At 39.3% G+C, this 13,817-nt stretch overlaps 2 protein-coding genes across 2 annotated transcripts; both read right to left on the bottom strand.

Moving 5' to 3' along the window:
• Positions 1 to 28: 28 nt before the first annotated feature.
• On the bottom strand, positions 29 to 3,168 carry LOC107097443 (GTPase IMAP family member GIMD1-like). Its single transcript, XM_015394588.1, has 4 exons — positions 3,126 to 3,168; positions 2,750 to 2,891; positions 2,406 to 2,668; positions 29 to 550 (listed from the first exon to the last, which is right to left on the bottom strand). Exons 2-4 carry the CDS (start codon positions 2,889 to 2,891, stop codon positions 284 to 286), a joined length of 672 nt encoding a protein of 223 aa, XP_015250074.1. The 5' UTR covers positions 3,126 to 3,168; the 3' UTR covers positions 29 to 283.
• A 6,593-nt stretch (positions 3,169 to 9,761) lies between these two features.
• On the bottom strand, positions 9,762 to 12,914 carry LOC107097437 (dickkopf-related protein 2-like). Its single transcript, XM_015394584.1, has 4 exons — positions 12,747 to 12,914; positions 11,162 to 11,318; positions 10,949 to 11,080; positions 9,762 to 10,386 (listed from the first exon to the last, which is right to left on the bottom strand). Exons 1-4 carry the CDS (start codon positions 12,912 to 12,914, stop codon positions 9,989 to 9,991), a joined length of 855 nt encoding a protein of 284 aa, XP_015250070.1. The 3' UTR covers positions 9,762 to 9,988.
• Between the last annotated feature and the right edge of the window lie 903 nt (positions 12,915 to 13,817).

Raw genomic sequence — 13,817 nt, 5'->3', positions numbered from 1 at the left:
TGTAAAGAATTCGGAAGTGCAACGGTTGGAACAGCTGCTTCCTTATGACTTTAAAATGACGATCTATATGCACTTTCACAATATACCTAAATTCATGGATATAAAAATTGGTTTAAAATCTAGCTGCCATAATCATAGCATATTTATATATTTAAATCTAAGGCTAAGATTGAAGTAACAGATGCTTAAAGTTCAAACACGTTCACTAATGTATTCTAACTCAAAATATCCAATGATAAATTAAACTGGACACTCAAAGGCCTCCGGGTTTCTGACAGACTGACTAGTCTGGCCTAAACCTCAGAGCTTTGTGATGATTCTTCGCCGATAGTTGGAGAAGTTTGTCTCTCAGCGGGCGGCCTCTGACTGATGGCCAGTCGGAGTTGTTGTCCAGAAAAAAGGCCCCACCCCCAGCCTCTTTAGCCAGAGAGCGCAGCCAATCAGAGGTCTGGGAGAGGTAAAGGGACGGCTGAAGCCCTGCCTCTCCCAGATGATCAGCATGTGTGAATACCAGCATGGCGTGATCACGCCACTCTGGACCGAAGAGACTCTGAAAGGAAAAGGAGAAAGCAACATAAATTTTGTTGTAAAACATGATCCTTAGAAGGTTTCAAGTCCACCATAATCTAGTGGTAAAGTACAACATGTGCTGGAGGCAGAAGAAGAAGTTTATTTATTTTCCTTCTTGACTCTCGTAGAAGGAGGACATTTTTTCTCTGTCTCCCAATCCCTCTCTGTATATCCTGCTTAGCTTCTGTGTCTTGTCTTCTGTTGGAGCCTCTCTTCAAATATCTTCCCAAAACCTGCAAACTGAATCGTGGATCTGTTTGGCTGTTCTCTTAACGCAATTGATCGAATTTTCTGTACGGGGAGTGTCCAGATGGGACGTTTTTCTCGGGGTACACAATGGATTCTAGACAGCATTGAAAGATTGTGTGCCTGACGATGATGTCTGTTGAGGTCATAGAAGATCCCTACATAATTGGATTTTTCATAACATGATTTCTACTGTTTGGAGTTTGGGAATACGTTGCATATTGTGAAATTTGGAAGATGTTGGGGGCTGTTTTGGCCAGTGTCAGGCTACCTGGAATGTACAAGGAGATCTGCAGAGCTATCAACACTCAGACTGAGATGTAAAGGGAGCAGAACTGTAAACTGGATGCAATGGCTAAATCTTGGAGACACTTAAAAGCTCGTATCTTGACGGAGTGGATCATAAAAATCTGTTCTTTTGGGTTTCACCATGATGAGACTCCAGGAAAAACTCTGAAAGCTGGCAGAAAAAACATAACAGCCAGCCTGACCCAAACAATTTGCCTCTATCTGGAATTTGCCTCCCCACTGGCTTTAAAGGCCTTTATCTAAGTAACTCTGCTGGGGTGATATGTAAATATGAGCCTCTGCCCCCTCCCTCCCCTGAAGACACCTGTGAAGCTGCCTTGTTGGTCAGATTATGAACTGTGACATCTATCAAGGACACTGACCCACAGCTTCATGGATATTCAGATATGATATATGCATCTAGAAATAGGTATAAATGTCTTAATTTAAGGGTATTTACCCTTAGTTTGAGTAGGTAAATGAGATAGTTTGCCAATGAAATGAGTGTTTTTACGCCTAATATAAGATAATTAGATAATATGCACTTGAAATAAGACAATTCAATTGTGTTTTCTTATTTTAAGTGTAAATTGTCTTGTTCCATTGGCAAACTGTCTCTTTTACCTCCTCAATCCAAGAACAAATGCACTTATTTTAAGAAAAAGCTTTCTCAATTCAAATGTCTGGATCCGCAGTGAGACATTTGAATTGAGAAAGCTTCCTGGAGGGGAAGCGAAACGTCTTCAAACCTTGGAAACCAAGTCCAGTGGATTGTTTTTCAACTTTTACGGCATTACTATGACCTGGATGACTGAGAATCTTCATCAGCGTAGTGTAATTTTGTTAATTCATTTAAAAAGACAATGGCAAAACCTTGTTATAAGTATGTCAGCGCATTGGCCGTTAAAATGTCCTCTGCAGATGCAAAATGACATGTGGAAAGGGCCAAGAGATGTTGATATTTCCTTTTCCGAAGTGAAATATCAATAATACTCATACCCTAACTATATGTTGGTTGGACAAAAACAATTTTGCTTTTAAATTCAGCATTGAAAAAAGAACAAATGCTGGTACAAACTGGTACCAAGGCCAAATGATTTTTTTTTTCTTTTTGTGATAGTTAAATGCCGACCAAATTACCTTGAAAGGTCAAATAAACTGAAATAACCAACACAAAATACGATAGGACTGGATTATATAGCAATCCATATTAGGGTTTAAATTAGTAAAAGGGGAAAATATTGACATAAGACTAAAAAAGGCAAAGACTAATCAAAAAAATCCACATATATTGTTTGTACCTCTGCTTGATGCAGCAGTCGCGAGTTTTCATTCAGCTGATCGACTCTAACAACAACCACGACCACGTGAACCCCGTCAGTGCAGAGCTCCTGCAGGCTCTGTGGGTGGAGCTTCGTTGGGGGTGTGTCCATAACTCTCAACATGAGGTCAGACTCCGCCCCCTGCCTTCTAAAAAAAGCAGAAAACTTCCTGCTTCGGACCCCTAGCTCTGCAGTCACGGGAACGCCAGAAACGCAGGTTCCTGTCTGAAATTCGTGTCCACCTGTAATAGTGAGAAATGTGGTCAGATTCATTCACACTCAAAACATCAAAACATGCACAAGAAGAGGTTTTCAAGACTGACCAATAATTGCGTTCCCCACAGAGCTCCGCCCACTCTGCCTCTCACCTAGCAACAGGACATTTAGAACAAGAACATCCTGTTGCTCTTCTCTTGTTTGAAAACCCAGCCAGCTTAGGATATTTCCACAGTGTTTATCATCCATCTGAGGAAACAACATGAAAGGTTTGCATTGTCTGATTCATCCAAGTCTCTTGTCAATATTCCAATATGTTCGCTCTGGAAATCAAACAAACCTCGATGCTTCCTTTCTATAAACCTCAGCTAAATACAACTTTCTGGTATCAAGAATATTACTTGCTAATGAACGTTTTGAGTCCTCTTTTCTTTTTTTAATGATACCTTGAACCTTTAAATGAATAATAAATTTCAGTCTTACCCTTTGGTACCTCTGCTTGAGAAGCGGACAGGGACTGGTCCCCTTGTCTGGTCACTGTTAGGTATGTGTCTCTGCAGGAGTGGTTACAGGTTAAAGTATAACCAGTCTGACATATCTGCTGCTCGCTCTGCAGCTTTATTGGGCCATAAAAGTAATAATTATCTTTGCATTTCCTCACACTGTAGCACTAATGTCTCTATCATCATGTGTTGTCCACTCTCTGGTTTTACCTTGGGATACAACTGAATTAAAATTGAAATGTTTTTATTTTAAAATGTGACCTGCTGTCAGAGTAACGCTACAGAGACTCAGTGGGACAAAGTCTAGATGCACAAAGAGCTATTGAGTCTGACTCCATCCTGAAATCATGATAACAGTTTATTACATCCACATGTTGCCATGATCTGGTTCCGTTTTATTAAACCTTGTAATTTATAGGCTGATATTTGACACTTGTTGGGGCTTAAACATTGGACCCACAACCCAAAAAAGGCTCAAAACATGGATCCTTAATAGAATTGCCCATGTTTATTAGTTCATGAATGCATTTGATTCCATCCTGCTGAATGAGTCTATATAAGCTACACACACAGATGATGAATAGGGATGGTTACTGAGCCTGAGTGGGAACAGGGTTAAGATGAGCTTTCTTAACATGATCTGAATGAATTGACTAAATATTGTTGTAGGCCAACTTATCCAGTCAGTCCGCATTCTGGTGGAGGTTGGACTGCCCTTGGACAATCAGACCTCCAATGTCCTCTCTCACATATTAAACAGACATCTGATTCAGGAGATCTTTCGTATCTTTTACCTCCTCTTCCTCGATTATTTCTACAGCCTTTTCTTCCCCCAGTAGATCTGATATTTTTGTATGCTGCAATGGCTGCTAAATGCAGGTATTTCTCAGCTTTGATTTGTTTCTCTTTCTGTACCCTTTCACCGAGTAACTGAGCATTCCTGGCATGCTGTCGATCAACAATGTGGTGCATTTGACAGCCCAGCCAACCTACACAACTTTTATTTGTTGTGTAGGTTGTTTAACGTTGTTAACAGCATTACATGATATTATCCCCCATAGACCAGGCTCATCACCCAGAGCCTAAGGCTTTGGGTTTTTCTGTTGTATCTTGCAACATGGTCCGTTGTCTCACCAGACAGCCGCTTGCAGGTGTATAATATGTTTGTCATGTTGATATTTGTGGGAAATGTTGTGCCCTGTCCAGATCTTCCCCTTGTTGTCCAATTGTTCAAAATGGCACCCCAAAGTGCCCTCTTGGAAGCCAAACGTGCCAAAGTGCCATCTTGGGAGACAAATCGCATACGAAAGTGCCCTCTTTGGAGTTGGAGCGCACACTAAAGTGCCCTCTTGTGTTCTAAAACAGATGCCAAAGTGCCCCTCTTGTGGCCAAAGCATGTTAAAGTTCCTTGTCAGTAGCCAAACCAATGCTAAAGTGTCCTTCCGGGAGCCAAAACGCAAGCTAATGTGCCGTCTCGGGAGCCATAACGCACGCTAAAGTTTCCTCTTGGGAGCAAAAACGCATGCTAAAGTGCCCTCTTGGGAGCCATAACGTGTGCTAAAGTACCCATCCGGGAGCCAAAATTCACACTAAAGTGCCCTCTTGGGAGCCATAACTTGTGCTAATGCACCCATCCGGGAGCCAAAACGCACGCTAAAGTGCCCTCTACATTGGTATGGAAGTTATAGGTACCTTTTTTTTCTTTTGGCCCCTGCCCTTCAAAAAGCGAGGGCTTGCCTTGCTTTTTGCACCAGTACATGCCACTGGTGCGGAACTACTTTGGAGCAATCTGTTGCCTATGTTTACTTCCTGGTTGCTAAGCCAATCATACTAGTGTTCTCAGGGTTTCCGAAACAGAGCAGCTTTTAGTATTTTATGTGTTGGCTAATGTCAGTCTGCAAACATGGAGGCCAGCAAACAAAGTGAACCAGAAATAGTTTCAACAACTGAAGTCTCAGCTTCCTCCAGAAGTATTTGCACATTAATTCTTTACTCATTTTCAGTTTATCTATGTTACTCGTCCCTCTTGGCTTGGCAACCTGCACAGCACTCTCTGAAGGGGCAGTTATATGCACTGTTGGTTCTAATTTGAAACATTAGGTTTCATTATTACTTATTGCTCCTTCAACATGTCAGGGAAGTGAATAATGACTTGTTCATGACTTGAAATGTAAGCCAATTAACTTGACTTGAGACTTACCGAGACTAGAATGATGCAAAAACAACAAAACTGTGCAATAAACATAGTAATAAAATAAACACAAAGAAATGGTAGCTGGATTCCTAAGCTAGATTACTGAGCAAATGTTTACAGTTTTAGGAAACTAGACTTTCACTAAACCTGTGAGTCATTTTCATATTTGAATAACAAACAGATGAATTCATTTAGTTTTTCACTTATGTTTTCCTCACTTATTTACTCTAAATGCTCAGTTGCTCGGTACCTTAATTGTTTAGAATACCACTCAGCCTTGTTGACATACATTTTTTAGTTGCTATTTCTTATCTAAGAACAGGAAGGTTTGTCTAATGGTTTGACACAAGCAAGAGGGCTGTGTCATTTGGCCATGTTCCCAGATCCAAATCACATTCATGAAACAGAGTTTTGACATTAGGGAAAAGGGGAAACACAGATGGGAACGTGACGACAATGCAGATTGATGACCTACTCTGGACATGCATGAAGGGGGAAGCTGGGAAAATAACCCATGTGGGTAGCGTAGGGAAAAGACCTTGTCACTGTGTGCGTTATCTTTATGGCTGCAATAATCAAAAGTCAGAAGAGTGATTCCTCACAGCTAAAAACTCCAAACAGGGAAGAACACGTTCTCTCCTGCCCTGCTGTCAGTTAACCTCCCAAAGATCGCAATCAGTTCAAGGAAGATTATAGGAACCAGCTGTACAGGTGAGTTTCCAGATGGGTAGCTCTACTTGGAGACTTCCTACCTGTTTTCTGTAAATCTAAACATTTTGCTAGTTTCTAACACAAAGTTTAGGTTCTTCTATTGGACTGATTTATCTCACTTATTGTTGTTGTACATTTATTCACAATAAGCATTTTTGTTACAGGCTTTGTTACAAAAAACTTGGGATTCTAAAGGTAAACTCAAAATGTATATAAAAAAAATGAGATGGCTTTGTTTTTCAATTGGGGCCCTTGGTATTTAGAGGTGAGAATATTACAAACATTACAAATATTTTAAACGTTTTTGTACTCATTTAGAATTTTACAAATAAATTTAGCAATGTAGAACCCTTTTGGACCAAAATTACACTAATTCTACCAATTCAGTTCAGTTTATTGATATAGAACCAGGCTCAGTGTGAGTGGCCATGTGTCGAGGGTGACTGGGGTTCAAGGAGAGAGAAGCAGTCATACTGGAAGAAGCAGAGATACAAAAGGTAACTTTTAACCAGCTCCACAGGAGGCCACTTCCAGGAAAAACACAGCCTGGCAGAGAGCACATCCAGCCAGTCACATCTATAACAACATCTATAAACAAAGGTGTTGATGGCAGCAGCACAACTGATGTTTCTCTCCAGGATGGAGTCACAGCCAAACAGGAACAGACCAGATGAAGCTACTATGAGAAAAAGCAAAGAGAGCACGACATTACATATTGTACTAACAAATTATTCAGAGTGGGAGAATAATGGTAGAATTAAGCAGAATGATGGAATAGGGGTCCCTATGTCCTCCAGCATTCTAAGCCTATAGCAGCATAACTGTAGAGATGCTCAGGATAACCTGAGCCACTCTAACTATAAGATTTATGAAAAAAGAAAGTTTTAAGCCTGATAACTAAAAGATCTGCCTCCCATTCTACCTTTAGAATTCCAGAAACAACTAGTAAACCTGCAGATGGAAAGCAAAACCTTTTTAGGAAAGTTTTTTTCCCCAATATGAATAAATTAATTATTGCCATGTATCGTTAGCTTTGCAGATCTCTAAATGCCCACTAGGATAGATAAGCAGATTGTGCAATATGAGATATACTAAACTCGAAATGCAAAAAGACGTGAATTAAAGAGGAATTACCCTTAGTTTATTTCCTGGAAACAAAATGTATCCACCCTGAGTGGTTAATTTCTAAGTTTAGAGTAATTTTTGGTTAAACCTTACATGTAAGTATAATGGGCACAAACACTTAACATTAGCGCCACGTTTGACCCATGTTGCCATTCAATAATGACCAACTAAAATAACACGTCCAACTGGGCTTACCTTTAAAGATGCAGTTTAGTCAACCCAGTTAAGCCTAAATCTGCCTAGTGCGTACACAGCCCGAGAAAAAAATCCAGTGCATTCCAATTACATCACCTGGCTGGGCTTAAATGTAACATACATTTATCCCCCTGAACTGATTAAAAGGGATAAATAAAACCACTATACTGTATATGCTGTGCCTGTAGAAAATGTCAGCTTTTGAATTTAACAAGGTGCAGATCACTGGACTGTGAATAAAATAGGTATTGTTAAAAGCTATCAGTTATCAACGTTGCTTTGTGTTGGATCACTCATTGGTTTAGGTTTTTGGACCTAATGAAGTTTTAAAGATATGAGATTCTTAATTATACTGGTTGTGGTGGGAATATTACTATATCTATAGCGATGTGTCCATGATGTGGAAAACTTTTGATCCTTTGCTTTTAAACCACTTCTAATTTTCTGTTACTGGTTTCAGAGTAAACCATTGAAACTCCGGAATTATGTTTATCTGTCTGTAAGGTTGACCAAGAAGGTGTTTTATTTTATATTGGAATATTTTTATTGTCAGTATTTCATGTTTATGGTGTTCAAGCTATTAGGTTGATGAAGGTTCTCAGTCATCCAGGTCATAGTCATTCCGTAAAAATTCAAAAAATATCCACTGGACTTGGTTTTCAAGATTTTTTTGAATTTTTACGGAAATTCAAGCTATTAGCTAACTAGCTATTATTAGCTATTATTAGCTATTAGCTAATATGCTGGTGAAGATTCTCAGTCATACAGGTCATAGGCATTCCAAAAAACGTTTAAAAAATCAATCTACTGGACTGTTTCCAAGATATAACACGTTTCGCTTCTCATCCAGGAAGCTTTTTCAAATCAAAATGTCCTTTTTTTGGAATTAGCTAGCTAACAGCTACTACAAATTGGGTGCAAAATAGCTACAATGTGTGAGGTCAAGTGTATTTCAGGCTTCATTTATTTAGATTTATGACCCATATTGTTATCAATTTACAAAGTATGGGTGGATGTTTAAATCTAGGAAAGGCTAACTAACTATGAGCCTTCAACAGTCATTTAATGAACTACTAGACAATGTATTTACAAAAAACTGAGCAATAAATAAAATAAAGTTCTCATATAATATTTGTGCCCTTTCAAAGTGGTACAAAACACAGTACTATAAAGTGGAAAGAAAACAATTTAATCATAAAGTAATAATTACACCCAGATTTACCACAGATGTATAATCATAAGTTAATTCTGAAAACAATTGATTTACAATACCAATCCAAACAAAAATATGTATCATACATAAAACTTTGGTTTTAAATATTCTTTTAACAAGTTTTCACCCAGAAAGCACATTATGCAACAGAACGAGTAAACCCAGTAAGATTTAGTATAACAACAACAGTGAAAACTAAAAGACAAGGATGTATTTTATACCATTCAAAAGATTTGTACAAGTTAGACGAAAGGAACAACAGCAGAGGTGCAAATACTACAAAGGAAGACCTGCGGATGGGGGATAAATTGACAAAACCTGTTTACATGTCTGTGATACAACGATGAAATAAAGCAAAAATAAAAGTGCAATATTATTTATTGAGAAGTTTTAGAAATGGTGACTAAATTGTGCTAACTTAACCAACATCCTTTAGCACAGGGGTCTTCAACCTTTTTTCAGAGCAAGGACCCCAAACTGGCGAGATGGAGCAGGGACCCCCCAATTATATTTATTTTATTAAATTGTGTTCTATCAAACTGGTCCTATAGTCACTCTATTACAGATGGAGTCATGTAATGAAAGTAGTTTCGCTCTGGGATTATTAAAGCATTTCTGATTCTGATTCCTGGTTGATGGGACAGGTGTTGTGAATGAAACGGTGCCCAGCTAGAAAGAGCTCCTGTGTGTCGCTGAATGTGAGCATTGATGACTGAAATAAAGTGGGTTGAATTCATGTTAATGTGGATTTAAATACATTTCAATTAGTGGAAAAAATTTCAGGGGGGAACATAAAAAAAGTCTAATCAACCAAAACTTTCGCGACCCCCATGCAGTACCTCTGTGAACCCCCTAGGGGTCGCTGACCCCCTGTTGAAGACCTCCGCTTTAGCACATAGCTTAGCTAAGTTTTTGCTTTAGCTTATGCTGAAGTAATGCTGTGGGCTTTTTCTAATGTAAAACCTTTGATGTTTGCTTATGAACAGATCAAAAGCTGAAAACAATGCGTTTTCTTTCATACAAGGGGGGGCTTCCATCAGATATGCATCAACATTTGCACTTTAGTTGTTGGCCTAAAAGAGGTCAGACCGGATTTCAAAGTGGTTTCAGCTTGTCTAGACACCCTGAAGGGAAATCGCATCCCAGCCTGAAAGAGTTTTCACCCCATTCAGTTGGTGAGTCAATGTTGCCTGACAGGAAGCTGATTACCATCCAGATGCTTGGTCACTCTACGGAGGAGTAAGGGGAATTTTCACAGGTGTAAACAGGAATGTAATTCATCCCTCCCTTTCTTTAACAATGCATCTGCCTCCCGTTGCCTCGAGGCTCGATCACAGACATAGAAAAGGCTGTTTTCGCTCCATCCATCCCTCCATCAGTCTGTTTGCCTTCTTGTCTCTAAAAGTTATTTTCTCTGGCAAACATGGAGTCTCGTCTTGGCCACAGCTGAAGATGACTTTCCCAACGAAGACGAAGAGCTTGCGGACAGCATTGAGGTGTGGGGAGAAGAGTGCCGAGACAGGGACGGGGACGCAGCAAACTTGGATTTCAAGGCCTCCTCCAGCAAAGAGGACGATGGTGCAGGAGTCTGGCTGCTTGAGTCGCGTAATGCCCGGCAGGCGAGTCCTTCACCACAGGAGCAGCGCTGAAAGAGCTCCAAACCCTGGTGCCCCTTACGCCGCTGACGCGTACAGACCTGTCCCTCGCGCAACACTGGCTTACAGATCCGAGTCCAGAAGTGACGGGCACAGCACAAACTGTCTGAGCAGTCTGAGGAGCGCAGGCAAGGGTCCCCCACCTGACCTGCAAACAGAAAACAAGGAAACTCTCAGCAACCACAACAGGAAACAGTCATTAACCTATAAAAACCCGCCGGCCCTTTGTAAAGCATTTACAATTAATAACTCAGAATGCAAGAATATTACACTGGTAAAATGTTTACCAACATGTTAGACATCGTTGGAAAGCTTAGATTGTCCACAATTTAACCACTAAGTTCATTTTATGGACACAGAAAGCACCAAAGCACAATTAACACAGATACAGCAGCATGTCAAAATGTAAACATGACAAAGCAGCCACAACAAGCAAGCATGTTTTTATTAATGCTGTTCAAAAAAAGACCTATTATTGTCGACAAAAAAAGTCCTGTTTGAACTGATGCAGCTTGGGCTGTGTTTTACTCACCCAATTTTCATTTATATATTCAGAAACTAGAGGGTTTTAGCTTTCGAGTAATGTATAATACTTGTAATTTGGGTTTACAGTTTCTAAGTTATTTGCTTTTCCATTTGCGAATGCAAAATAGGCGAGGATTACTCAAAATGAGGTGGATGTTAATCTGAAACAATTAAAACAAGTGTACCTTTACCAGATGATCCTTTAACATTCACTCTGCCTCTTCTCTTCCATCCTTTTTTCGGCGTTGAGCTCCTGTCTCCATCCAGGTCCAGGATGCTCTGGGACAAAAAGCTGTCCACGTCAGCAACACAGATGTCTGCAAAAAGAAAGAGAAAAGCTGCCCTTTTTCAACTTTACAATCATTGTAAATACAGATTTCTTCGATGGATTAACTTACTGCTGTTGCAGCGGTTGCCAGGGCAACACATGCTGTCCCTTTGACAACGCCGGTTCCTCCTGCGGCAGGCCTTGCAGCGGGAGTGTGTGGGGCCTTTAGTCGGGATGTGGCAGTAGTTGCCCTCGCTGCACTCCAGGTCGCTCATGCACTGGTACAGCTGCAGGTAAACACAAAAAAAAAAACTTCCTGAGACAAGGTTTACCTCGAATGTACCTGACAATTCAGGTTAGGAAACTTTGTTGAGAATATGGCGGTTAACTTTTAACATTATGATGACTTTGTCAAGCACTGAATGCAAACTGCTATGTTTGAAACACATGGTTCTGCCTGGTTCTGCTGGAGGTTTCTTCCTGTTAAAAGGGAGTTTTTCCTCTCCACTGTCGCTACAAGCATGCTTAATTTAAGGGATTGCATTTGAGTCAATGCTATAGAAATAAACTTAATGGAATAGCAGTTAAGATTAAAGTTTTAAAAAGTAGTAAAATTGCTGGAATCAGCTTTCGAAGCATTTAAACGTTAAGATACTAAAACCATGTTCAGAGTTTTTTAAGTATAAATTGTAAAAGTTTTTTAATAGATTTGGAAAAACTGAAGCAATCTCTGAGATAAGAAAGTTAAAGCAGTCCCAGAGGGATTTCTGATACATTTTCAGTATTTAAATAAGTAGAAACATTGTAATGGTCTGTTCAATTAAGCCAAAACCTTATAATACTGTTTATTTGTTGTTAAAATGTAAAACATTCAAATAACAATTTTTAATAAGTGTAGAAGATAAAAAGATGATATTTAAAAGGCTGTGATAAATTTTTCAGTTTGACAAGAATTCAAATTTTTTAACTGTCAGGCAATGAAGGACTTAATAATAAAATGCAAAGATAAACATTAATTCATTATTAACTGTAGCACCAATAAATAAATACTCTAAATAAAAAGAAAAGTGAATAATTGCTTATTTTTTTATTGTGGTTTTGTCACAAATTTATAAACATGACTAATCTGTGTTAAATTTTATGTGAAAAATAGAGAGCTTTTGGTTATTTTGCTATATAATCTGGGCAGAGAGCAACCAGCCTTTTGTGTTTACAGGTAATGAGATAAAAGTGAAAATAACTGGGTTCTTAAGTGCTGTTAAAACTTTCCTGTCCAAAAACTGTCTGTTTAGTTGTTTTTTTTCCTATAATTTGCAGTTTTTTTCAACACTAGTGGGATTAATTTACTAAAGAAGATCCTACAGGTCTTGCTCTCATTTCTTCAAACAGACTCTCCAGAAATATTGCTGCTTTTTCATCCACTTCTTATCATAACCCCAGATAACCAATATGTTGGATTAAAAGAGGTGCATTTATCTCCCAGATTACTTAATCCTGCAGATTAACAGAACCATGGTGAGGTTTTCTATAAGAATTTTAAGGTATCTTTGGATAAAATGAGGCATAAAAATGATAACAGATAGAAAAGGGACTGCAGACCCAATTTAAGGCTCATCTCTCCACCTGCTGGGTGTTTTTTTTTCTCTTTGTTTGAGTTTATTCGGGTTAAATGTTTTCTCTATTCTGATAGATCCACAGATTATTTTCCCACTCACCGTCAAGTCCATGTCAGGTCCCCACGCGCTCCTGTTCATGGGCAGCGCGTGGCCCTCCGTCAGGATCACAGTTCTGATGGAGTTTAGCCGGACGCGCGCATCTGTCCGGCGGGCGCACGCCAGAAGCGCGACCCCGACGCTCACCATCAGCACCAAGTGGAGGCTCATCGCTGCGAAACACCGGGCGGGTTTTATAAGCCTGCAGCAGAAAAACCAAAGGAAAAGCAGCAGGGCAGCAGAGTTTAAATGTTTTTAAAGGTTTCCTAAACAAACAGAAGCCCAAAGATGAGGAAAAATCTGACAAACCAACCCGCTGCTGCTGAAAATGATGCTTCCTCCTCTGGAATCCCGAACAGGTCTCAGGTGTTTGCTCTGGATGAAACTGAGGCCAGATAAACCCTGATCCATTTATAGCTTCATCCCACTGCCACGCGTGGCCCGCCCCGCTCCCCCCCTCCTCCTCCTGAGTCCACATCGATACCCCCCCACCTGCAGCCATCGATACAGGCTGGAGCTGGACATGTCTGAGAAGTTCCTGTTGGACGATGGAGCGTTAAGGCTAGGCTGGAGATTCTTCTTTTCTATTTTGAGAATAAAGCTGGGAAATTACAAGAATAAAGTGTTAACTTTATGAAAATAAAGTCATAAAATTAAGAGAAAAAAGTCATAAAATTAAGGAAAAAATAATTAAGAAAATAAAGTAATAAGAATAAGAGAAAATAGTCATAAAATTAAGAGGAAAAGAAACAATTAAGAGAAAAAAAGTAATAACATTATGAGAATAAAGTCTTAAAATTAAGAGAAAATAGTCATAAAATTAAGAAAAAAAGTCACAAAATTGTGAGAATAAAGTCTTAAAATTAAAAGAATAAAGTCATACAATTAAGAGAAAAAAGTCATAAAATTATGAGGAAACAAAACAATTAAGAGAAAAAGTCATAAAATTACAAGAGTAAANCAACTGATGTTTCTCTCCAGGATGGAGTCACAGCCAAACAGGAACAGACCAGATGAAGCTACTATGAGAAAAAGCAAAGAGAGCACGACATTACATATTGTACTAACAAATTA

Source organism: Cyprinodon variegatus, unplaced genomic scaffold (assembly GCF_000732505.1).
Source record: "Cyprinodon variegatus isolate N-32 unplaced genomic scaffold, C_variegatus-1.0 Scaffold696, whole genome shotgun sequence".
NCBI lineage: Eukaryota > Metazoa > Chordata > Actinopteri > Cyprinodontiformes > Cyprinodontidae > Cyprinodon > Cyprinodon variegatus.
This window is presented reverse-complemented; position numbering and strand designations above follow the sequence as displayed.

Coding starts and splice junctions, on each gene's coding strand:
- LOC107097437 (XM_015394584.1), bottom strand. CDS start 12,914: ATGAGCCTCCACTTGGTGCTGATGGTGAGCGTCGGGGTCGCGCTTCTG. Junction 11,319..12,746: donor GACCTGACATGGACTTGACG/GTGAGTGGGAAA, acceptor GTTTACCTGCAG/CTGTACCAGTGCATGAGCGA. Junction 10,387..10,948: donor TAAAGGATCATCTGGTAAAG/GTACACTTGTTT, acceptor TTCTGTTTGCAG/GTCAGGTGGGGGACCCTTGC.
- LOC107097443 (XM_015394588.1), bottom strand. CDS start 2,891: ATGGATGATAAACACTGTGGAAATATCCTAAGCTGGCTGGGTTTTCAA. Junction 2,669..2,749: donor TGTGGGGAACGCAATTATTG/GTCAGTCTTGAA, acceptor TCACTATTACAG/GTGGACACGAATTTCAGACA. Junction 551..2,405: donor GACTGCTGCATCAAGCAGAG/GTACAAACAATA, acceptor TTTTCCTTTCAG/AGTCTCTTCGGTCCAGAGTG.